The sequence below is a fragment of the Mus musculus genome, chromosome 7 (assembly GCF_000001635.26).
Source record: "Mus musculus strain C57BL/6J chromosome 7, GRCm38.p6 C57BL/6J".
NCBI lineage: Eukaryota > Metazoa > Chordata > Mammalia > Rodentia > Muridae > Mus > Mus musculus.
The window spans coordinates 62,762,184-62,785,923 of NC_000073.6; the positions used below are offsets into that span (position 1 = coordinate 62,762,184).

At 38.0% G+C, this 23,740-nt stretch overlaps 1 protein-coding gene across 2 annotated transcripts in view; it reads right to left on the bottom strand.

Annotated features, from left to right (window-relative positions):
* The window catches only part of A26c2 (ANKRD26-like family C, member 2), a 76,927-nt gene that overhangs the window by 15,367 nt on the left and 37,820 nt on the right, over positions 1-23,740 (bottom strand). Inside the window, exons 7-8 of one of the 2 annotated variants that reach the window (XM_030243178.1) lie at positions 16,239-16,269; positions 9,774-9,846 (exon numbers count right to left, since the gene is read on the bottom strand). In XM_030243178.1, coding sequence (XP_030099038.1) covers positions 9,774-9,846; positions 16,239-16,269 — 104 coding nt within the window. Of the gene's footprint in view, positions 1-9,773; positions 9,847-16,238; positions 16,270-20,483; positions 20,658-23,740 lie in introns of those variants that run through there. The other variant, XM_030243179.1, reaches the window with a different exon arrangement.

The window sequence follows — 23,740 nt, forward strand, 5'->3', positions numbered from 1 at the left end:
GCATGGGAAAAGATATGGGAGATATACAGAGGGTCAGGAAATTGCCCAAAGGTGTATAGCAATGGGGGATGGGGAGCTGGGGTAGCCATTAAAAGTCCCAGATGCCAGAAAAGCAAGAAGCTCCCAGAACCCAACAGGGATGACATTTGCTGGGATAGCAAACAAAGGGGAGAGAGAAACTATAGACACCATATTCAGAGGTTGGGCAAGGCACAACAGTTGAGGGATGGGTCCACAAACCCACCTCCAAAATTTTAACCCAGAATTGCTCTGCATAATGGAAATACAGGGACAAAGAGTAGAGCACAGACTGAAGTAAAATGTGTTCCAGCTACTGAAAGTAAAATGTGTTAACAATTTAGTATAAAAATGTATGGAATCACATGTGTAAAACCATTTTTTAATACTGACTCTGGGGGCTAAATGCAGATCACGTTAATGCAAGTTGATTCTTGTGTCAAGTATATGTGAATTCATCTGTAAAAACTGCCCCACCTGGGGATCCATTCCATACACAGCCACCAAGCCCAGACAAGAAGTGCTTGCTGACAAGAGACTGATATAGCTGTCTCCTGAGAGGATCTTCTAGTGCCTGACCAAAACAGATTCGGGAGCTCTCAACCAACCATCAGACTGAACACAGGCACCCCAATGGAAGAGTTAGGGGGAAGGACTGAAGGAAATGAAGAGGTTTACAATCCCATAGAAAAACCAGCAATCTCAGCCAATCAGGCTTCCTAGATCTCTCCAGGGACTAAACTATCAACCATACAGTACACACGGAGGGACCAATGGCTCCAGCTGCATGTGTAGCATGGCCTTATCCGGCATCAATAGGAGGTAAGGCCCTTGGTGCTGTGAAGACTCAAAGAAGCAGTGTAGGGGAATGCTAAGGCAGTGAGGCAGGAGTGGGTAGGTAGATAGGGAGCATCCTCATAGAAGGAGGGGGAGGGGTATGGGATAGCGGGGTTGTGGAGGAGAAACCGGGAAAGAGGATAACATTTGAAATGTCAATAAATAAAATATCCAATTTTTAAAATGTCTCAGTACAGGGGAATGCCAGGGCCAAGAAGTGGGAGTGGGTGGGTAGGGGAGTGGGGGGGATTATGGGGGACATTTGGGATAGCATTGGAAATGTAAATGAAGAAAATACCTAATAAATAAAAAATAAATAAAAAGTAAATATAACTTTAATCCTGTATATAAATGTAAAGATTTCTAGCAATGGAAAAATATGGCTATAAAATGTTTTGGTTAGGAGTAAATTTAATAGCATTGGTAATATGCACAGGTTTATCTAATTCTATGCAAGAGGGATTAATAACAAAGTTTTGGAGTAGCTACTGGAAATAAAATGTGTTAAATTTTTAGTGTAAAAATGTATGGAATTGCATGTGTAAAACCATTTTTAAATACTGACTCTGGGGGCTAAATGCAGATCAAATCAACGCAAGTTGATTCTTGTGTCAAGTATATGTGAATTCATCTGTAAAAGTACTGGATATTTATCTTAAACAACAGTGCCTAGAGGGACCTACTGTAAATGTGACATTTTCATACTTCCCAAATCTTTGACTTGGAAGGATCTTCCCAGAAGCTTAAAGCCTAGAAGATGTCCAAAGCAAAGGTCATAGGAGTCTATTCTCAGGCTCAGTGCATGAAGCCCAGGACTGTTTTTCCATGGTTCCAGGACAAGTTGTATGGAGTACTCTCATACCTTGGATGGAGGAGCTCTCCAGGGAACTAACTGTAATCCAGGAAGAGTGTGATTTCAAGGCAACAAGTCCTGGTAATTAATTCTGTGAAATATTATATAGCCAGGTTTTACAAGCTTTCAATTCTACACCAAAACCAGGCTTGGCGTGTTTACAATTTTCCGCCTATATTCTGTTTTTTTGTTTGTTTGTTTGTTTGTTTGTTTGTTCTGTTTGTTTGCTTTTCAAGACAGGGTTTTTCTGTATAGCCCTGGCTTTCCTGTAACTCACTCTGTAGAACAGGCTGGTCTTGAACTCAGAAATCCACGTGGCTCTGCCTCCCAAGTGCTGGGATTGAAGGTGTGCACTACTACTGCCCGGCTCATAAAGTGTTTATGTTCACTAATAGTGGAGGGTTGGTAAGGACTTGCTAGAGTCCAAACAGAACCCGAAGCCCTATTCTTTGTTAAGACCCTCAATCCTGCTGGTAACACAGAATGTTAACCACAGGAGGCTTCCATCATAGCCATAATTCCTGACATCATACAACTAAGTACCCCATTCTCTTTCACAGTTCAACATGTACTGCTGACCTTGCGTTTGTTTTTTGTTTTATTGTTAGAAGCCTGGGAAATGGCCTGTGCATGGGAAGGAGACATCTTGGTTTCGGGACTCCACCTAAAGTAGCCTGCACAGGTGAGAGAGTGTACTACAGAAGCTAACAGCTTCTGGGACAGGTGGGAGCCACAGATCATCTGAGGCAGCCCCATTTTCTGGCTCCAGATATCTGGGCACCTTCTTGGCCAGAGGATAGGTGTCCGCCCTGACCGGGAGTGCTTTGCCTGAGAATCAGCAGGAGACATATTGGTTCCAGGACTCCGCTGAAAGTGGTCTGCATAGGTGAGAGTGTGGACTACAGAAGCTAACAGCTTCTGGAACAGACGGGAGCCACAGAGCTTCTGAAGCAGCTCCCTTTTCAGGCTCCAGATATCTGGGCACCTTCTCAGCCACAGGATAGGTGTCTGTCCTGCCCAGGAGGGCTTTGCAGGAGCACCTGGAGTAGCCATCTTGGTTGATGGATCCCTCTGAGACTAGTCTGTGCAGTTGAAAGTGTGAATTACAGAAGCTAACAGCTTCTTTGACATGCCGAGGCAGCACAGCTTCCTGGACAGGTCCTGTTTTGGGCCTTCATCTTCAGCCAGGAGGGAGGTCCGAACACCAGATATCTGTGCACCTTCCCTGTAAGAGGAGAGCTTCCCTGCAGAGAGTGCTCTGACCACTGAAACTCAGAGGAGAGAGCTAGTTTCGCAGGTCTGCTGATAGAGGCTAACAGAATCACAAGAGGAATAATCTCTAACCAGAGACAACTAAATCAACTAACTACAGAGATTACCAGATGGCGAAAGGTAGATGTAAGAATCTTACTAACAGAAACGAAGACCACTCACCATCATCAGAACCCAGCACTCCCACCTCGCCCAGTCCAGGGCATCCTAACACACCCGAAAAGCTAGACCTGGATTTAAAAAAAATATCTCATGATGATGGTAGACAACATCAAGAAGGACTTTAATAACTCACTTGAAGAAATACAGGAGAACACTGTTAAACAGGTAGAAGACCTTAAAGAGGAAGCACAAGAATCCCTTAGAGAATTGCAGGAAAACACAACCAAACAGGTGATGGAATTGAATAAAACCATCCAAGACAGAAAAAGGGAAGTAGACACAATAAAGAAAACCCAAAGTGAGCCAACGCTGGAGATAGAAACCCTAGGAAAGAAATCTGGAACCATAGATGTGAGCATCAGCAACAGAATACAAGAGATGGAAGAGAGAATCTCAGGTGCAGAAGATTCCATATAACACCGGCACAACAATCAAAGAAAATGGAAAATGCAAAAAGATCCTAACTCAAAACATCCAGGAAATCCAGGACACAATGAGAAGACCAAACCTACAGATAATAGGAGTAGATGACAAAGAAGATTTTCAACTCAAAGGACCAGCAAATATCTTCAACAAAATTATAGAAGAAAACTTCCCAACCCTAAAGAAAGACATGCCCATGAACATATAAAAAGCCTACAGAATTCCAAATAGACTGGACCAGAAAAGAAATTCCTCCAGACACATAATAATCAGAACAACAAATGCACTAAATAAAGAGAGAATATTAAAAGCAGTAAGGGTAAAAGGTCAATTAACATATAAAGGCAAGCCTATCAGAATTACACTAGATTTTTCACCAGAGACTATGAAATCCAAAAGAGCCTGGACAGATGTTATACAGACACTAATAGAAGACAAATGCCAACCAAGGCCACTATACCCAGCCAAACTTTCAATTACGTTAGATGGAGAAACAAAAGTATTCCACGACATAACCATATTCAAACATTATCTTTCCACAAATCCCGCCCTTCAAAGGATAATAAAAGAAAAATACCAATACAAGGACTGAAACCACGTCCTAGAAAAAGCAAAAAGCTAATCCCTCAACAAACCTAAAAGAAGACAGCCACAAGAACAGAATGTAAACAAAGATAATAGGAAGCAACAATTACTTTTCCTAAATAATCTCTTAATATCAATGGACTCAACTCCCCAATAAAAAGACATAGACTAATATACTGGTAACACAAATAGGACCCAACATTTTGCTCCTTACAGGAAACTCATCTCAGAGGAAAAGATAGACACTACCTCAAATGAAAGGCTGGAATACAATTTTCCAAGCAAATGACATGAAGAAGCAAGCTGGAAGAGCCATTCTAATAGCAAATAAAATCGACTTCCAACACAAAGTCATCAAAAAAGACAAGGAGGGACACTTCATACTTATCAAAGGTAAAATCTTCCAAGAGTAACTCTCAATACTGAATATCTATGCTCCAAATACAAGGACAGCCACATTCATTAAAGAAACTTTAGGAAAGCTCAAAGCACACATTGCACCGCACACAATAATAGTCGGAGACTTCAACACACCACTTTCAACAATGGACAGATCATAGAAACAGAAACTAAACAGGGGCACAGTGAAACTAACATAAGTTATGAAACAAATGAATCTAACAGATATCTAAAGAACATTTTATCCAAAAAAAAAAAAAAGGATATACCTCTTTCTCAGCACCTCATGGTACCTTCTCCAAAACTGACCATATCATGGTTCATGAAACAAGCCTTAACAGATGCAAAAATATTGAAATTGTCCCATGCATCCTATCAGACCATCATGGACTAAGGCTGATCTTTAATAACAACATAAATAATAGAAAGCCAACATACACGTGGAAACTGAACAACACTCTTCTCAATGATACATTGATCAAAAAAGGAAAAAAAAAGAAATTAAGGACTTTTAAGAGTTTAATGAAAATGAAGCCACAACATACCCAAACTTATGGGACAAAGTGAAAGCATTTCTAAGAGGAAAACACATAGCTCTGAGTGCCTCCAAAAAGAAATTAGAGGGGGCACACATTAGCAGCTTGACAACACACCTAAAAGCTCTAGAACAAAAGGAACCAAATTCACCCAATGAGGAGTAGACAGCAGGAAATAATCAAATACAGGGGCGAAATCAACCAAATGGGAACAAGAACTATTCAAAGAATCAAGCAAACTAGGAGCTGGTTCTTTGAGAAAATCAACAAGATAGATAAACGCTTAGCCAGACTCACGAGAGGGCACAGGGAAACCATCCCAATTAACAAAATCAGAAATGAAAAAAGAGACATAACAACAGATCCTGAAGAAATCCAAAACACTGTCAGATGCTTCTACAAAAAGCTATACTCAACAAAACTAGAGAAACTGGAGGAAATGGACAAATTTCTAGACAGATATGAGGTACCAAAGTTAAATCAAGATCAGGTTAATGATCTAAACAGTCCTATATCCCCTAAAGAAATAGAAGCAGTCATTAATAGTCTCCCACCCAAAACAAAAGCCCAGGACCAGATGGTTTTAGTTCTATCAGACCTTCAAATAAGATCTAATCCCAGTTCTTCACAAACTATTCCACAAAATAGAAACAGAAAGTACTCTACCCAACTCATTCTAGGAAGCCACAATTACTCTGATACCTAAACCACAAAAAGACCCAACAAAGATAGAGAACTTCAGACCAATTTTCCTTATGAATATCGATGCAAAAATACTCAATAAAATTCTCGCTAACTGAATCCAAGAACAAATCAAAACAATTATCCATCCTGACCAAGTAGGTTTCATCCCAGGGATGCAAGGATGGTTCAATATACGGAAATCTGTCAAAGTAATCCAGTATTTAAACCAATTCAAAGACAAAAACCACATGATCATCTTGATAGTTGCAGAGAAAGCATTTGACAAAATCCAACACCCAGTCATGATAAAAGTCTTGGAAAGATCAGGAATTCAAGGCCCATACCTAAACATGGTAAAAGCAATCTACAGCAAACCAGTAGCCAACATCAAAGTAAATGGTGAGAAGTTGGAAGCAATCCCACTAAAATTAGGGACTAGACAAGGCTGCCCACTTTCTCCCTAACTGTTCAACATTGTACTTGAAGTTCTAGCCAGAGCAATTCAACAACAAAAGAGATCAAGGGGATACAAATTTGAAAGGAAGTACTAAAAATATCACTTTTTGCAGATGATATGATAGTATATATAAGTGACCCTAAAAATGCCACCAGAGAACACCTAAGCCTGATAAACAGCTTCAATGAATTAGCTGGATATAAAATTGACTAAAACAAGTCAATGGCCTTTCTGTATACAAAGGATAAACAAGCTGAGAAAGAAATTAGGGAAACAAAACCTTCTCAAGAGTCACAAATAATATAAAATACCTTGGTGTGACTCTAACTAAGGAAGTGAAAGATCTGTATGATAAGAACTTCAAGTCTCTGAAGAAAGAAATTAAAGAAGATCTCAGGAGATGGAAAGATTCTCCATGCTCATGGATTGGCAGGATCAATATTCTAAAAATAGCTATCCTGCCAAAAGCAATCTACAGATTCAATGCAATCCCCATCAAAATTCCAACTCAATTCTTCAACGAATTAGAAAGAGAAATCTGCAAATTCATCTGGAATAAGAAAAAACCTAGGATAGCAAAAGCTCTTCTCAAGGATAAAAGAACCTCTGGTGGAATCACCATGCCTGATCTAAAGCTGTACTACAGAGCAATTGTGATAAAAACTGCATGGTACTGTTATAGCGAAAGACAAGTAGACCAATGGAATAGAATTGAAGACCCAGAAATGAACCCACACACCTCTGGGCACTTGATCTTTGACAAGGGAGCAAAAACCATCCAGTGGTAAAAAAGACAGCATTTTCAACAAATGGTGCTGGCACAACTGGTGGTTATCATGTAGAAAAATGCGAATTGATCCATTCCTATCTCCTTGGACTAAGGTCAAATCTAAGTGGATTATGGAACTCCACATAAAACCAGAGACACTGAAACTTATAGGGGAGAAAGTAGGGGAAAACCTCGAAGATATGTGTACTGGGGAAAAATTCCTGAATAGAACAGCAATGGCTTGTACTGTAAGATCGATAATCGACAAATGGGACATCATAAAATTGCAAAACTTCTGTAAGGCAAAAGACAATGTCAATGAGACAAAAAGGCCACCAACAGATTGGGAAAGGATCTTTACCTATCCTAAATCAGATAGGGGACTAATATCCAATATATATAAAGGACTCAAGAAGGTGGACTCCAGAAAATCAAAAAACCCCATTAAAAATGGGGCTCAGAGCTAAACAACGAATTCTCACCTGAGGAATACCGAATGGCAGAGAAGCACCTGAAAAAATGCTCAGCATCCTTAATCATCACAGAAATGCAAATCAAAACTTCCCTGAGATTCCATCTCACACCTGTCAGAATGGCCAAAATCAAAAATTCAGGTGACAGAAGATGCTGGCGAGGATGCTGAGAAAGAGGAACACTCCTTCATTGTTGGTGGGATTGCAAGCTTGTACAACCACTCTGGAAATCAGTATGGCAGTTCCTCAAAATATTAGACATAGTAGTAACGTAGGATCCCCCAATACCTATCCTGGGCATATATCCAGAAGATGTTCCAACCGATAAGAAGGACACAGGCTCCACTATGTTCATTTCAGCCTTATTTATAATAGCCAGAAACTGGAAAGAACCCAGATGTCCCCCAACAGAGGAATGGATATAGAAAATTTGGTACATTTACACAATGGAGTACTACTCAGCTATTAAAAAGAATGAATTCATGAAATTCCTAGGCAAATGGTTGGACCTGGAGGGCATCATCCTGTGTGAGGTAACCCAATCACAAAAGAACTTAAATGATATGTACTCAGTGATAAGTGGAGATTAGCCCAGAACTTAGAATAACCAAGATATGAGATACAATTTGCTAAACGCAGGAAACTCAAGAAGAACAAAGACCAAAGTGTGGACACTTTGGCCCTTCTTAGAATTGGGAACAAAACACCCATGGAAGGAGTTACAGAGACAAAGTTTGGAGCTGAGACAAAAGGATGGACCATCTAGAGACTGCCATATCCGGGGATCCATCCCATAATCAGCTTCCAAATGCTGACACCATTGCATACACTAGCAAGAATTTGCTGAAACAACCCAGATACAGCTGTCTCTTGTGAGCCTATGCTGGGGCCTAGCAAACACAGAAGTGGTTGCTCACAGTCAGCTATTGGATGGATCACGGGGCCCCTAAAGGAGGATCTAGAGAAAGTACCAAGGACCTAAAGGGATCTGCAATCTTATAAGTGGAATATGAACTAACCAGTACCTCCCCAGAGCTCATGTCTCTAGCTGAATATGAATCAGAAGATGGCCTAGTTGGCCATCAGTGGAAAGAGAGGCCCATTGGACTTGCAAACTTTATATGACTCAGTACAGGGGAATGCCAGGGCCAAGAAGTGGGAGTGTGTGAGTGGGGATGTGGGTGGGAGAGTGTGTGGGGGACTTTTGGGATACCATTGGAAATGTAAATGAAATAAATACCAAAAAAGAAAGAAAGAAAGAAAGAAAGAAAGAAAGAAAGAAAGAAAGAAAGAAAGAAAGAAAGAAAGAAGGAAAGAAAGAAAGGAAGGAAGGAAGGAAGGAAGGAAGGAAGGAAGGAAGGAAGGAAGGAAGGAAGGAAGGAAGGAAAGGAAAGAAGGAAGGAAAGGAAAGAAGGAAGGAAGGAAGGAAGGAAAAAAGAAAGAAAGAAAGAAAGAAAGAAAGAAAGAAAGAAAGAAAGAAAGAAAGAAAGAAAGAAGGAAGGAAGGAAGGAAAAAAGAAAGAAAGAAAGAAAGAAAGAAAGAAAGAAAGAAAGAAAGAAAGAAAGAAAGAAAGAAAGAAGGAAGGAAGGAAGGAAGGAAGGAAGGAAGGAAGAAAGAAAGAAAGAAGAAAAGAAAGAAAGAAAGAAGAAAAGAAAGAAGGAAAGAAAGAAGGAAAGCAAGCAAGCAAGCCTGAGAGAATTAGAACAACCAGCAAAAACACAAAACAAAAAAAACCAAAAAACAAAAAACAAAAAAAAGTAGCCTGGGAAATTTTAGTAGTTTAATCTTTTTAGCCTTTTCCTTGCAGTGTATGAGGAAAGCTAAAGCTTTTATCAATTTCTTATTCTGTGGACACTAACATGGGTGTTTTTGTGTTTCTTTGATTTTATTATTAAATAATTTTGTTTGATGTGAATACCCTTGCCCATCAATATTTGTATTATGATGCTCTATATTTGGTAATGATCTTTTAATATTGGGGAGGGATTTTTAAAATACTGCAATTAAACTGGGTATCTTCCTTTGATTTGTATATTTCAAATAAAAGAGTAGTTTAATACCCTATCACCATATATCTATTTTCATATAATATCACAGTATACTCTAATACTATTTCACGACCTAAAATATTTACTATTTTTTATATTTCACATTAGAGACATTAGATTGTCAGCATTTTAAAAGAAAGTTTTTTTAGCCGACTGTCCATCTAAAATATGGTAGTTCAACAACTATCATTTCCAAGCAATCAAAGACCATGAAGAAAAACGCAGATCAAGAATTTACGTGAAAAAGATATAATTACCTGAATTTCAGAATTTTCTATTTCCTCCTCTCTTGAGCACATAGAAATCAGTGACTCAGACTTGATGCAATATCTTTCGAGCAAAAACATACAACAAAATGGGTGAGTTGGACTCAAAAAAATATTCTGAATGATTAGTTATTTGTCTATCAAATGGCTTTATAAGATTCTTTCAGTTGTTACTTTCTGCTTCTACTTCTCCCAATCTCTATGCACTTACTAATAGAGTATACACATAATTCTACATTGAATTGTGTCAGTCAATATATTGATGGAATCTGAATACCATTTGTTTGGAAATTGTTTGTCCTGATTATTGCACCCAAATTACAATTGATTGCTCATATACCCATTCAACATAACATAATAAACATGAAAGCCCAAAATAAAACAGAAAAATACAGTTCTCCATTCTACTCTCTATTCATAAAACACCAAGTTATATAATTTAGAAATGGCAGTACTCATTCTTGAGCATATTGTGGTTGAAGGGAAACCATCACATCCATTAATTTAAATATAACTAATGAAGTCATTTTAAAAAAATCTTTTAAAATTCTTGAACATGAAATTTTTAAGTAAACACACAAATGTGTACATTGCGGTTAGGATTGCTCTTTTCAAGGGGCAAAATATTGTAACATAAATAATTCAGTTATGATTCCTAATTGGTTAAAGTTTATTCAAAGACTACAAAGCACTTAAAAACTTTCATATGTGGTTGACCAATGATAGATATCAATTCTTGATAGACTACTTTTTCCTCCCTTTCCTTCTATGTTCTCAACATGTCTTCCTTTTGTAGGATAGCATTCCTGCTCACTCTTCTGCAGTGTTCAGTGATGCTCCTTAGCCTATAAAAGTCTATCCCAGAAAAGTGCACATCGCTGAAAGTAAAGACTCTAAGGAATTGAGTGGCAGCTAGTTCCCTGCTTCATGCAAATAAGGTAAATGGAGCTTCAGCAACACATACCTCTGGGCTATGCATGCTAGTACTTTCTATGAACATGCTCTTGTACATTCTAACCTTGAAATGATATGTAAGACTTGGGAAAAGAGACACAGGAAACAGGGCCTTTGATTTATTTCATTTGATCCTTCCAGTCCTTCATACATTCTCTACCTCACTATCTTTTAACAGAAACATTCCTTTTTTTCTAGAAAGAATTCACTATGGCTCAAGTAAATTTTCAAAAGAAATCTGGATATTTGTCATGTGTTCCAATTAAGCACAAAGTCAATAAACTTTACAATTAATTTTTTTATATTTTTTCTTTTTTTAATTGGGTATTTATTTGCATATCAAATGTTGTCCCCTTACCCGGTTTCCAAGTGGAAACCCACCTGCTTTTATGAGGGTGTTCCCATGCACCCACTCCCACCTCCCTGCTCTGACATTCCCCTATACTAGGGCATAAAGCTTTCATAGCACAAAAGGCCTCACATCCCATTGATGCCCAACAAGGTCATCCACTGCTACATAAGCAGATGGAGCTATGGGTCCCTCCATGTTTACCCTTTGGTTGGTAGTTTAATCCCTGGGAGCTCTGGAAGGTCTTGTTGGTTGATATTATTGTTCTTCCTATGGGTTGCAAACACCTTCAGCTTATTCAGTCCTTTCTCTAACTCCTCCCTTGGGTATCTTGTGCTCAGTCCAATAGTTGGCTGCAAGCATCACTTCTGGATTAGTCAGACAATGGCAGGACCTCTCAGGAGAAAGCTGTATCAGGCTCCTGACAGCAAGCACTTCTTGTCATCTGCGATAATGTCTGGGTTTGGTGGCTGCGTATGGGATGGCTCCCCAGGTGGGGCAGTCTCTGGATGTACTCTCCTTCACTCTCTGCTCCATAATTCTTCCTGTGACTTTTTTTGTTTCTCCTTCTAAGAAGCACTGAAGCATCAAAACTTTGGTCTTCCTTCTTCTTAAGCTTCACATGGTCTGTGATTTGTATCTTGGACATGCCATGCTTTTGGTCTAATATCCAGTTATAAATGAGTGCAAACCATGTGTGTTCTTTTGTGACTGAGTTACCTCACTCATGATATTTTCTAGTTCCATCCATTTGCCTAAGAATCTCAATAGTTCATTAATTTTAATAACTGAGTAGAATTCCATTGTATAAATGCATCACATTTTCTGTATCAATTCCTCAGTTCAAGGACATCTAGGTTCTTTCCAGCTTCTGGCTATTATAAATAGGCTGCTATGAACATAGTGGAGCATGTGCCCTTGTTGGAGCATTTTTTGGGGGAGTATATGCCCAGGAATGTTATTGCTGGGTCCTCAGGTAGTGCTATGTCCTATTTTCTGATGAACCACAAGACTGATTTCCAGAGTGGTTGTACCAGCTTGTTCTGCCAACAATGGGGGAATGTTCTTCTTTCTTCACATCTTCACCAGCACCTGCTGTCACTTGAGTTTTTGATCTTAGCCATTCTGATTTGTGTGAGGTATAATCTCAGGGTTGTTTTGATGTACATTTTCCTGATGACTAAGGATATTGACAGTTCTTTAGGTGTTTCTCAGCCTTTCAGTATTCCTCAGTTGAAAATACTTTAACTTTGTACTGCATTTTTTACTAGGGTTGTTGGGTTATCTGAAGTCTAACTTCTTGAGTTCTTTGTACATATTGGATATTAGCCCTCTATTGGATGTAGTATTGGATCTTTTCCCAATCTTTTAGTTGCCATTTTGTCTTATTGACAGTGCCATTTGCTTTACAGAACCTTGGTAATTTTAAGAGACCCAATTTGTCAATTGTTGATCTTAGAGCACAAGCTATTGGTGTTCTGATCAGGAAATTTTCCCCTGTGCCCATGTGCTCCAAGTTATTCCCCACTTTTTTTATATTAGTTTCAATGTATCTGCTTTTATGTGGAGGTCTTTGATCCACTTGTGCTTGAGCCTTGTAAAGCTGATAAAAATGGATCAATTTGCATGCTAACAGCCAGCATCTTTTTTGAAAATGCTGTTTCTTTTCCACTGATGGTTTTTGCTCCTTTGTCAAAGATCAAATGACCATAGGTTTGTGGGTTCATTTCTGGCTCTTCAATTGTATTCCATTGATCTACCTGCCTGTCACTGTACCAATACCATGAAGATTTTTTAAGATTTCTCTGTAGTATACCTTGAGGTCAGGAATGATGATACTGCCAGAAGTTCTTTTATTGTTGACAATAATTTTTACTATCCTGTGTTTTTTTATTATTCCAGATGAATTTGCAAGTTTCTCTTTCTAACTCTATGAAGAATTGAGTTGGAACTTTGTTGGGGATTGCACTGAATCTGTAGATTGCTTTCAGCAAGATGGCCATTTTTACCATATTAATCCAGCCAATCCATGAACATGGGGGAATCTTTCCATCTTCTGAGATCTTTGATTTCTTTCTTCTGAGACTTAAAGTTCTTGTCATACAAATATTTCCCTTACTTAGAGTCACACCAATGTATTATTTATGACAATTGTGAAGGGTGTTGTTTGCCTAATTTCTTTCTCAGTCTGTTTATCCTTTGAGTAGAGGAAGCCCACTGATCTGTTTGAGATAATTTTATATCCAGCCAATTTGCTGAATTTGTTTATCAGTTTTATGAGCTCTCTGGTGGAAGTTTTGCTTAAGTATACAATCATAAAATCTGCAGATAGTGATTTTTATTTACTTCTTCCTTTCTAAATTGTATCCCTTTGACCTCCTTTTCATCTCTAATTGCTCTGGTTAGGACTTGGAGTACTATATTGAATAGGTACAGAGAGAGTGTGCAGCCTTGTCTCATCCCTGATTTTAGTTGGATTGCTTCAAGTTTCTCTCCATTTAGTTTGATGTTGGCTACTGGTTTATTGTATATTGCTTTTACTATGTTTAAGTATGGGCTATGAATTTGTGATCTTTCCAGTACTTTTTTCCCATTTTTATTAGGTATTTAGCTCATTTACATTTCCAATGCTATACCAAAAGTCCCCCATACCCACCCACCCCCACTCCCCTACCCACCCACTCCCTCTTTTTGGCCCTGGCCTTCCCCTGTACTGGGGCATATAAAGTTTGCAAGTCCAATGGGCCTCTCTTTGCAGTGATGGCCAACTAGGCCATCTTTTGGTACATATGCACCTAGAGACAAGAGCTCCAGGGTACTGCTTAGTTCATATTGTTGTTCCACCTATAGGGTTGCAGTTCCCTTTAGTTCCTTTGGGTACTTTCTCTAGTTCCTCCATTGGGGGCCCTGTGGTCCATTCAATAGCTGACTGTGAGCATCCACTTGGGATGCTTAATTTTGCCAGTGCTTTCTTAGCACCTAATGAGAAGGTCATCTGGTTTTTTTCTTTGATTTTGTTCTTATAGGAGATTACATTGATGGATTTTCATATATATAGTCATCCCTGCATCCCTGAGATGAAATCTACTTGATTAGGATGGATGAATATTTTTATGTGTTCTTGGATGTGGTTTGCAAGAATTTTATTGAGTAATTTTTCATCAAAATTCATAAGGGAAATTAGTCTGAAGTACTCTTTCTTTGTTGGGTATCCATATTTTAGGTATAATTGTGGCTACATAGAACAAATTGGGTAGTGTTCCTTTTTTGTCTATTTTGTGGCATAGTTTTAAGCATATTAGTATAAGGTATTCTTTGAAGGTCTGATAGAACTCTGTAGTAAAACCATCTATTCCTGAGCTTTTTTGTTTGGGAGACTTTTAATGACTGCTTCTAGTTCTTTAGGGGGGTTCGGACTATTTAGATGGTTTATCTGATCCTGACCTAACTTTGGTATTTGGATTCTTTCTAGAAAATTGTCAGTTTTATCCAGATTTTCCAGTTTTGTTCAGAGTAGGATTTTGTAGTAGGATCTGATGATATTTTTGGATTTCCTAGATTTCTGGTATTATGTCTCCCTTTTTATTTCTGATTTTGTTAATTAGGACACTGTCTCTGTGCCCTCTATTTAGTCTGGCTAAGGGTTTATCTATGTTGTTGATTTTCTCAAAGATCCAGCTCCTGGTTTTGTTGATTCTTGGTATAGTTCTTTTTGTTTCTACTTGGTTATTTTCAGCCCTGATTTTGATTATTTCCTGTTGTCTACTCCTCTTGGATATATTTGCTTCTCTTTGTTCTAGTGCTTCCAGATATGCTGTCAAGCTGCTAGTTTATGTTCTCTCCAGTTTCTTTTGGAAGCACTCAGAGCTATGAATTTTCTTTTTTGCACTGCTTTCATTGTGTCCCATAAGTTTTGGTATGTTCTGCCTTCATTTTCATTAAATTCTAAAAAGCCTTTCATTTCTTTATTTATTTCTTCCTTGCCCAAGTTATCATTGAGTAGAAAGTTGTTCAGCTTCCATGTATATGTGGACTTTCTGTTGTTTTTGAAGACCAGCCTTATTCCATGCTATCTCATAGGATTCATGTGATTATTTCAATCTTCTTGTATCTGTTGAGTCCTGTTTTGTGACCAATTATATGGTCAATTTTGAAGGAGGTACCATGCATTTGCTGAGCAGAAGGTGTATTCTTTTGTTTTGGGATGAAATGTTCTATAGATATTTGTTAAATCCATTTGGTTCTTAACTTCTGTTAGTTTCATTGCATCTCTGTTTATTTTCTTTAAACCCTATTTTGTCAGCCAGTACTGTATGATTTCCAGTATCCTGTGCCCTGCATAATTAACTCTATTGTCTTTTTAAAATTCATTAAAAGTCAAACCTCTTATTGCTATTGACCTCTATGATGTTCCTTTAGAAATTGCCCTTCCCCATTTAAAGGCACAATAATAATAATCCTCCATAGACCACAAAGAGACTAATCATTACTCTTTAATGTCATGCTTGTCCTCTCTCATTTAGAACATTTGACTCACTCCCTTATTCTGCTTTGGAACTATTTATCCAAATTGTATGTTTTAAACATTAATATCATTATAACCAAGTGTCTTACTGATATAGCAGGAGTCATCTAAATTTCAACCTGTATTCTCTTGGTTCTCTGACTACAGTGTAATAGTCCCATTTGTCAATTCCAGCTTATAATTTCCCTGAGAGACATACCTGTGGTTCAATAGTTATCTTATCCTTTTGTCAATTGCTGTTAGTCAATAAATGACTAAAGCATACCTTGTCAAATAATGGAGAGAAAAACTTGACTAACAGCAATTGTCAGATAAGGTTAATCTACATTAAGGGAATCACATGGAGTGCAGTAAAAAATAGAACACTGAATAAACAGTAGCATTTTTTCAAGGGTTGGTGTCACATGCCTATAATCTCCATGCTTGGGTGGCAGAGGAAAGTGGATCTCTGAATATGAGACCAGTCTGGCTTACATAGTGAATTAGCCCTGTATATAAATACCAAAATAATGATAATAATAATAATAATAATAATAAATAATAATAATAATTTAACAATGAATAAAACAGCTTCTTTTCTCTGGTTCAAATTATAAACATTCATTTTTTAAAAACTCTAAAATCCTACCCCGATGAATAGAAGTCTGTACGCAGCTGTCCTGTGATTGAAGCAATAGTAAAACATATTTCAGTAGAAGAAATTGGTCTACAAATGACAGTAATTAGACATGAAGAAGCTTCAGTGCTAAATGATAACCATACCTCTGGCAAATAATTAAGGCATCAAGAAATCTTTACTCTCTTTGAATTTATCATTTGATACCTATTGCTAAGTAGTAATATACTGTGACATAATCCCAAATGAACTATCAGACTGATGGGGAAAAGTGCCATTATCAGCATCAGTAACTATTACAACTAACCATCAAATAGAGTAATTTGTCTGGAATAATGGTAGTAGGTAGTAGGATCAATTCTAATACAGAATAAATATGTTATTATTATATAACAAGGCTTCTTCAGATATACAGCTGCATATGTTAAGGTAATGCTGAAGCAATCTATAAGAAAGAAGTGAAGTCAATGAGTAGCATACATTTTAATCCTTCAAATTATAGAAAATGATCAAAAAATGTTTCTCATAGAGAATTTCAAGATATAAGAAGAGACCTACGATTAAATCAAGTTTAACCATGCTCCCTTGTCTTCTGTCAGGTTAAGTGGTTATGAGTTATTTTAATTCTTGCTAGAATTCTTATTCTTACCTGTAAGCAATTTGGTAGAAACTCAATTACTGTTGTTGCCACCTTGAAGTAACCACTGGTAAAATAACCTCCTAATGAACATATCAACTCTATACATTGGTCATAGAAGAAGTTTAAATGTATGCACTGCAAGAGTAATGTCAGAGAAAATCGCTGTGGAGGATGGATTATTATAAAATTATAGAAAAATATGAAAGTATGTGCATACATATCACTTAATAAGTCACTAAAGTTGTTTCTATTGGGACAAAAAAACTAATATTCACTTTATATAAAACATGAAAGGCAAGAGAAAAAGATGACTGGAATCTGCCCAAGGGGCAGAACACCTGGATTTCAAAAATAGGATAGAAGATAATCTGGAATTATAGAGTGATACTTAAGCATTCTCTTGGTATATGGGTAACTTAATTTTAATGCTTAACACCACAGACATCAATCACACACAAACAAAACACTACCTCAGAGTAAGGGGTTGGAAAAATGTTTCCCAAGAAAACAATACCTGGAAACAAGATGGAGTTGCCATTCTTATATCCCATAAAATAGAGTTTCAACCAAAAGTAATCAAGATAGATAAGGGAAAATATCCATACTCATCAAACAAAATAACTCCCAAGATGAAGTCTCAACTCTGAACATCTATACTCCATGAAAGGGCACTCAAATTTGAAAACCTTTATGAAAGATCAAAGCACACATTGAATTTCACACAATAATAGTGAAAGACTTCTACATCCTACTCTTACCAATTGACAGGTCATTGAAACAGAAACTAAGCAGACATGGTGAAACTAACAGAAGTTATGAACTAAATGGATTTAACAGGTATTTTCAGAACATTTTACAGCAAAACGAGGAAATGCACCTTCATCTCAGCACATCATGAAACATTCTCCAAAAATGACAATAAAATTAGTCACAAAACAAGTTTCAACACATACAAGAAGATTGAAATAATCTCATGCATTCTATCAGATCACCATGGACTAAGGCTGAAATTCAACAATAACAAAAAAAAACAGAAAGCCCACAAACTCATGGAAACTAAACAACTTTGTACTCATTGATAACTTGGATGGGAAAGAAATAAAGAAAGAAATTAAAGATGTTCTAGAATTCTATGAAAATGAAGGCACAGAATACCCAAAATTATGAGGCAAAATGAAAGCAGTGTTAAGAGGAAAATTCATATCACTAAGTACCTTCATAGAGAAGTTGGAGAGATCCTAGACTACCAACCTAAAACACACCTGAAAACTTTCAAACAAAAGGAAGCAAACACAACCAAGGGGAGGAGGCAGCAGGAAATACTCAAACTCATGGATGACTCAATCAATTAGAAAGAAAGAAAATAATACAAAGAATCAACAAAATAGACAGCTAATTCTTTGACAAAAATCAACAACATCAATGAAACCCTTAGCCAAACTAACTAAAAGGCACAGAAACAGTATCCAAATTAACAAAATCAGAAATGAAAAGGGAGAGATAACAAAGTGAGGGAATTAAAAAAACAAACAAACATCAGATCTGACTACAAAAGCCTATACATAAGAAAACTTGAAAAATCTAGACAAAACAGAAGCTTTTCTAGACAGATACCACATACCAAAGTTAAATCTAGATCAGGTTAACTATTTAAAGAGACTCATAATCCCTAAGGAATTAGAAGCAGTCTTTAAAAACTGTCCAAACAGCAAATAAAAGTCCAGGGGCAGAAGGTTTTAGTTCAGAATTCTACCAGACATTCAAAGAGGAGCTAACATCAATGCTCCTCAAACTATTCCACAAAGTAGAAACAGAAATAACACTAAATAATTCTTTGAGGCAAAAGTGACTCAGATACCTAAACCACCCCAAGACCCAGCAAAGACAGAAAACTGCAGACAAATTTCGCTTATAAGTATCAATACAAAAATGTTCAATAAACTACCCACAAATCAAGTCCAAAAACATATTATAAACATCATCCTCCACAATCAAGTAGGCATCATCCCAGGGGTACAAGGGTGTTCAATATATGAAAATCCATCAACGGAATCCCCTATATAAACAAACTTAAAGAAAAAAATCACATTATCATCTCATTAGATGCTGAAAAGTCTTTGAAAAACTCCAGCACCTTCTCGTGTTAAAAGTCTTGAAGATACCAGGAATTCATGGTACATACTTAAGCATAATAAAAACAATATATAGCAATCCAACAGCCAACATCAAATTAAATGGAGAGAAACTTGAAGCAACCCCACTAAACTCAGAGACAATACAAGCCTGGCCTCCCTCTTCCTATCTATTCAATGTAGTATTTGAAGTTCTAACTAGAGCAATTCAACAATAAATGAAGATCCAGGTGATACAAATTGGAAAGGAAAAAGTCAAGGTATGACTATTGGCAGATAATATATGATAGTATATATAAAAAAAAAAACCCAAAATTTTGCCAGGGAATTTCTACAGCTGATAAACAACTTCAGCAAAATTAACTCAAATAATTTGGTATCCTTCTTTTATAGAAACAATAAATTGTCTGAAAAAGAAATTAGGGAAACAGAACCCTTCACAATAGCTACGAATAATATCGTGGTGTAACTCTAACCAAGCCAACGAAAGATTTGTAAGACAAGAACATCAAGTGTCTGAAGAAAAAAATTGAAGAAGGTATCAGAAATGGAAATACCAGGGGGAGGGAGGAGTTGAGGTGACGTAGCGCAGTCAGGAAGCAGGGAAAGAATGGCCTGGCTCAGAGGCCACCGATCAGAGTGGTAACATCCCGTGGGAGGGCAAGCGGCAAGCGAGACCAGAGACCCGAAGGAACAACATAAAACCAGCAACTGGAAAGAACATTTTGAATTTGCTACAAGACTCTCATCCTTTGTCAATAAACATCTGTGACAGAAGAATCAGGATCTCTTACAAATTCTTCCAACTGTCTACCCACGATCCCCCTCCCCCAACACACACACACACACACACACACACACACACACACACACACACACATCTTCAGGAACATGCCTCTCGAATCATTGCAGTCTTTCCTCTACAGAACTCTGAAGAGGACAGGCACAATGGCAGCAAGTTAAACCAGATACTCCTTCACAGCTCAGAGCGAACAGAGACATGGAGCTTTGAAGGAGAAAGTAACATGGTGTCGGCCATGGGTCATCAGGACACAGCCGGACAATGTGGGCCAACTTCTTCAAACTATGAGTCTTCTGCTATCTGTTTGTGGTGCTGATGGTGATGGTGTTGGTCGTCTATGTCACTCAGGTGAAATACTTGGACCATGAGGCAATATCAGGGACATTCATCGACAGCAGTGGACAGTATGTTTCCTCACAGGCTACAGGTGTTAGTCGGAATGCGTACTGTGGCTATGAGCATCAGAAGGGTCTAGTCAGGAACGCTTAGAGGAGGGTGCCTTGCTTGCTGCCTCCAAGTGGAAGGTGCCTGACTTGGACCTGGTCCCATTTGTAAGGAGCATGGACCCTTCCTCCAGCTACTTTGTCATCTTGAACTCTGCAGCCTTCTTGAGGGTGGGGAGCCAGCTGGAGGTGCTGGTTAATGGGCAAGATTTTCTAGAGAAGCCCAAGAAGTATGTCGAAGATTACCTGCAGGCCAGAATACACTCGCCTAAGCTGCAAGCCAGCACTGTGGGCCGCGTGGTAGACTACCAGAATTGATTTTACAAGGTGTTTTTTACTTTGCTCTGGCCAGGCAAAGTTAGAGTGTTCGTATCTCTGGTTCACCCCAGTGAAGGGATCAGAGTTCTTCAGCGCCTGCAGGAAGACAAATCAGACAGGGTCTATTTCAAGAGTCTCTTCTGATGTGGAAGGATTTCTGAAACAATGAAGTGCAATGTGTGTCTCCCTGGAAGTCTTCCCCTGTGCAACTTTACGAATCTTTTACACTGGAGAGCCCTGGTTCTGCTTCAAACCAAAGAAATGCCCCTGCAGCAACAGAATCAACCACTTTAAGGGCAGATACACGAAGGGCCTTCTCCCTGCTGCCGAAAGTGCTTTCTTTCAGAGGTATGCCTTTCTGCTTCTAGAGGGTAATGATCCTTCCCACTGTCTTTGCCACATTTAGGAACCTTGTGTAAATAAGTATTCATTTCTTGTCAGTCTGAACCTGGCCCTGTCCAGAAGAGGTGTTGAATAAGAAAACAAACAGGTTTGTACTTTGGTTTACTGTTTTAAAAGTGAAATTTAGTGCTTGTTCAACTTAATTAAAGACCTTTTTACCCTTCATTTTTTTTTGTTCTTATTCAGCTATGTTTTATGTTAGAGATCCTACTATGTTTATTGCTACATAGGCGAGCCTACTTATGCACACAAAGGGTTTTTTAAAAGGTCCAAGAGTAGCAGGAGACGGTTCAGTATACACTTGCTGTGCAAGTCTGACAGCTGAGTACAATCCTTTGCATAGAAAGCCTGCCACAGCACACACCCGTAACCCCAATTCTCCTATTGCAAAATGGGAGGCAGAAAGATGAGAAGGATCTTTCCAGAAGAAGCTTGCAGACCAGACGGCCTGAAGTATGTGGGTAGCTGAAACAAGAGAGAACATGCCTTCACTGGGTGGAAGGCAAAGACCAGCTCTCAAAAAGTAGTTCTGTGACTCCAATATCCCCGTCCCTGCTATGGTGTCTGTGCATTCAACACCCTTCCCCCGACTCCAGAAGCGAGGTCTTGAAGACCTGTCACTGGTGCTTGAGAGTCTTATGATGCTAAAATTTTGAAGAGAGAGAGAGGGAAGATCAGCTTTTAAATACTAAAAGTGTTTATGTATAGTAAGATTATGGGGAAGACAGTATTACTGTTAAATTACCAAGTATGAGAACCAAGCAAACCTATTTTAATGGCTGTTGAAAGGATTACAGGGTTGTTGCAGAGATATCTATGTTGAACATAAACATAGAACATTTTCAGCACAATGTCCATATGTGGGTAATGGGCTGAATGAAAGTATAGAATCAGTGTTAGTTGAAATTTGTGTTTTCTTCACTTTGGGGATAAGAAAGTGGGCATAGAAGAAGTTGGATAGAAGAACTTATTTCTATTGTTCTGTTGTAGAAAGCTAACTAGGGCTTGCAATAGCAATTGAATACATAAAAAATATGTAGAGTGGATTTTGAATGTTTCCATAATGAACAAGTGGTAAATCTGCGATGATTAGTCAATTTCTTATTCGACCTTGTAAGTGTTTATAATTACTAACTGACCAAAAAAAAAAAAAATCAAAGAAGAAATGACATTATAAAACTACATGGTCAAAAAGCACAATTTAGAAAGAATGTATAAATACATATTTAAAGTGTTTTTAGAGACCTGATTTTGTGAATGATGCTTTGCCTGCATGCATGTATGTGTACTATGTATATGCTTGGTGCCCACAAAGGTCAGAAGAGGGCATCATATCCCTGGAGACAGGCTCACGGATGGTTGTGAACTACCGTGTGGGTGCTGTGACTCAAACCCAGGCCCTCTGTGATAGCACCAAGTGTTCTTAACCACGGAGCCATTCCCTCTAGCCTTTATAAATATTTTTAATTGAAAATATAAATTTTCAATAAAAAAAAGAAATAGAAATATCTCCTGTGCTCATGGATTGGTAGGAATAACATAATAAAAATAGGCAACTTACAAAAAGCAATCTATAGATTCAATGCAGTCCCCATCAAAGTTCCAGAATAATTATTCACAGATATGAAAAGAGCAATTCCCAACTTAGTATAGAAAAACAAACAAACAAAAAACAGGATAGCCTAAACAATTCTCAATGATAAAAGAACTGGGGGAGTCAACATCTCTGACTTAAAGCAGTAGTAATTTTTTTTTTAAAAATCACATGATATTGGTACACAAACAGACACAGTAATCTATGAAATAGAATCAAAGACTCAGAAATAATCTGATATATCTATGGACATTAAACCTTTGACAAAGAAGCCAAAACCATACAATTGGAAAAGAACAAGGCATTTTCAACAGATAGTGCTCGTCTAACTAGCAGTCTGCATGTAGGAAAGTGCAAATTGATTCATAGTTATCAACTTGAACAAAGCTCATGTCTGGGTGGATCACGTACCTCAACATAAAATCAGATACACTGAATCTAATAGAAGAGAAATAGCCTGGAAAGCTTTAGCAGAGGAGAAAATTGCCTGAACCCTACAAAACTGGCTCAGTCTCTAAGATCAACAAATGGTAAGTGGGACCTTATGAAACTGAAAATCTTCTGTAAGGCAACAGACAATGTCAATAGGATATAACAGAAAAAATAAACTTCACTAACTGGAAAAGATCGTTACTAACTGTACATCTCTAAAGGTCTAATACCTGAAATGTATAAAGAAATCCAATTTAAAAGTGAGGTATAGAGCTAAACAGAGAATTCCCAACAAAGGAATCTCTAATGGCTGAGAAACACTTAAAGAAATGTTCACGGAAATGCAAATTAAAACAACCCTGAGATTCCACTTAACACCAATCAGAATGCCTAAGGTCAAAAACTGTAGTGACAATACATGCTAGTAAGGATATGGAGGTAGAGGAACACTCCTCCAATGTTGGTAGGATTGCAATCTGCTACAACTCTGGAAATCAATCTGGTGTTTCCTCGGTATGATACTTTGAAAATGCTTGTCCAAGGAATTCCACTATTATGAGGTATGGCCTTGTTGCAGTAGGCTTGGCCTTGTTGAAGGAAGTTTGTTTTTGTGGGCATGGGCTTTAAAACTTTCATCCTATCTCCCTGGAAGCCAATTTTCTCCTAGTGGCCTTCAGTCATAGATGTAGAACTCTGAGCTCCTCTTGTACCATGCCTGCTGATAATGGACAGAACCTCTGAACCTATATGT